The following is a 2988-nucleotide window of genomic DNA, read 5'->3' as shown; positions in this document are numbered from 1 at the left end:
AAAAGTCATTCATTTGATCAAATTTATGTAAACTCTAACTTGGGGTGCTGGGTCTGTATTTGGGCAAGTGACTTACCCACTCAGCCAACTTGCATCCTGGAATGATGGACATAATGAGACAACATGAAAGAAACACTAATTATGAACATCTGAGTTGATTTTCCTAACTGATCCCAAGCAGTGGGAATGTTCAGCTCTATGTTCTTTTTCATGACACTTTTCATATTTGATTATTGATTCCTGGTGAATTTTTGGCAGAAAAAAACAAACACCCTAATTAGCACATGCAGTAGTGATATTGATCTGAGCACAGTGTTTGACACAAAAATATCTCCATCAGTATTTCTAGGATTCAAATGAAAAGGTAAAAAGGCAGAGTCCATACCCAAGACAAGTCTAAACTTCCACAAGTAATTTTTAGGAGACATCATGGAACACATTTTGGGGACCCTTGAAGCATGTTCACAGATTGAGATGTCCTCAGAGGATTCCACATTTGAACAGGGGTGAGCAGAGGAGTGAATCCTGTGTCACTAAGGTGGACTCAGCAATTGTGCTCTTCTGCAGAGCCCCAGCACCTGCTTCCTCCCAGGTTCTGGCCATCAGGCAAATAAAAGCATCACCACCCTCCACACTTTGTCTTGCATCATTCCAGGCCCAGAAGAAGATCAGCCAGTGAAGGGCAGTGGGTGGAGGCACATTTGCATAAGCTGCTCCACCTTGAGGCCAGTGGGGAGGGATAAGAAAGGCTGGGGGCAGCCCACATCAGCTCTGGAACTCAAGAAACTGTCCAACATGGTTGGGACTCTTCTCCTCCTTATCATGCTCACTCACTGCCCAGGTAGGGATAGACTTCTGACCCCCATGGCAGACCCCTATCCTGTGTCTCTCCTCATGGACTCAGATCCCCAAATACATGCACCCTGTCTCTGACTACCACTGTGATGTGTCTGTGTTTACAGGGTCCCTCTCCCAACCTGTGCTGACTCAGTCACCCTCTGCATCTGCCTCCCTGGGACAAACAGCCAAACTCACCTGCACCCTGAGCAGTCCCTACAATAGTTATTGGGTGGACTGGTTCCAGCAAAGCCCAGGGAAGAGCCCCCGGTTTGTGATGAGAGTGGGCACTAGTGGCATTGTGGGATCCAAGGGGGATGGGATTCCTGATCGCTTCTCAGGCTCAGGCTCTGGCCTGGATCGGTACCTGACCATCCAGAACATCCAGGAAGAGGATGAGAATGTCTACCACTGTGGGGCATCCCATGGCAGTGGGAGCAGCTACGTGTAACTCACAGTGACACAGGCAGAGGGGAAGTAAGACAAAAACCACCAGGCTGATGGGCCCTGTTATACTTCACTTCCCAGTGTCCTGACTCAGAAGGAGCCTCCTGACCCTGATTAATAATTTCTACCTTCCCAGATATTTTATAAATTTAATTCACATTAAATATCCCCCATATACAAATATGATCTCATTAGTGTTTGGAATATTAAGTGTGTTTGGACATGTGTGTTTGTTCCTAGTCTTGAATCTGCTGATGGATTTTATTTTGGAGATTGTAAAGCTGTTTACAGATGTGTACATCATACATTCCTTTTGTCACCATTTTATGTTAGTTTTGTCCACATTCAGCAATTAGGAGTATTCCACATAGTGATGGGATTTGAATATTTCCCTTGAAATTCCAGATCTTGACCCCAACATGGGTAACACAGGCACACATGGTTCATCTGGCCTTCACCCACCTTGCCACCTTCGTACACTTACATATACACAGAGTTCTCAGGGTGTTTGTTTCTGTCAGAAGGAGAAAGTTCCAGAAACAGAGAGAAACTGTGCAACACCCAGGATGTGGATTTGAGCCTGCTCTGTAACTGAGGCACCTTTGGGAGTTGCCCCTTTGTTCTCCATACAGTGAATTTATTTGCATGCAGAAAAATTACTCTGCAGCAGGTTTATGCTGCTAATCACCTAGATCAAGGTAGATGTCATAGGTTAATACTGACTTTTTTGAGATACCAGTCACATTCAGGAGTTCCAGACAAACTGCACTTAGTATCAATTCACCCCAACTTGAGGAGTTCCCATAAACACCTCAGCTTTGCAAATTCATAACAATTAATTACAGAACAAAATGAAAGCTCTATTCTTTAGAAGATCACAGTCTTATTATACAGAAAGCAAATCATATCAAGTCAGATAAAGGGACAGAGAAGTCTACTTCTGGTAGTTCACAACTTGAAGCATTCTTATATTCAGGTTGCCTCACTCTGCTAATAGATTTATAGGATTACCCATCATAGATAATCACTCAGGAAATGAGGATCTAGAGTCGTTATTGAGTCTTTATTCCTTAAACATAATTCTGTTGAAGTAAACACAACATCCATCCCCCTCCACTTCATGAAGATGAGGAGATTGTTCTGATAGAATGCACTCAAAGCTCCAAATTTGTAGTAATCTACTTGGTCTTTCTAGAATGGTCATTCTTCTTTCTTAACCTATCTGGGGACAGACCATGAATCAGTTCCTGAGCATAAACTCATGTGGGGTCCCTGAGGAAATTCCTAAGATTAGAGCCAGGAAAAAGCCAAACTTCACTTTTCATTATGTTAACACTTCATGTACACATTTTCTCTCTCTAATTAAACCACATTTGGCCACACATGACAGAACATGACCCTTGCTCTGAATAGCTGTCATGATCCATGATCTGTGAAGATTCACCAGGATGAAATGAAGATGGTAAGTGAAGGATGCCTCTCTCTCACTGCTCAGAGGAGACCAGGAGTGAGCAAATATGCATGTGTTCATTTGTGCTCAGACATAGAGTCATATATTAAATTTAATTTCCTCATAATATTTTATTCCTATACAAAGAACTAAGGTCTTATATAAATTTATAGGACAATAAATTTTATCTTGTTAATGGCAAAAATTTGGAGTTTTGACTTAGAAAGTCAATTTTTGATTATGTACTTTGCTAT

The 2988-nt window shown here is 42.3% G+C and overlaps 1 gene segment (V, D, J or C); it reads left to right on the top strand.

Annotated features, from left to right (window-relative positions):
* The first annotated feature begins 707 nt into the window (after positions 1-707).
* On the top strand, positions 708-1303 carry LOC124078069 (immunoglobulin lambda variable 9-49-like). The segment is given in 2 exon segments: positions 708-841; positions 963-1303. Coding segments are annotated over 2 exon segments (372 nt in total).
* Positions 1304-2988: the final 1685 nt, after the last annotated feature.

The sequence above is a fragment of the Marmota monax genome, unplaced genomic scaffold (genome assembly GCF_021218885.2).
Source record: "Marmota monax isolate L192 unplaced genomic scaffold, Marmota_monax_Labrador192_F-V1.1 WCK01_AAM20220418_F8-fsc00465, whole genome shotgun sequence".
NCBI lineage: Eukaryota > Metazoa > Chordata > Mammalia > Rodentia > Sciuridae > Marmota > Marmota monax.
Note: the sequence above shows the minus strand (reverse complement) of the source record. Positions and strands in the feature narration are given on the sequence as shown.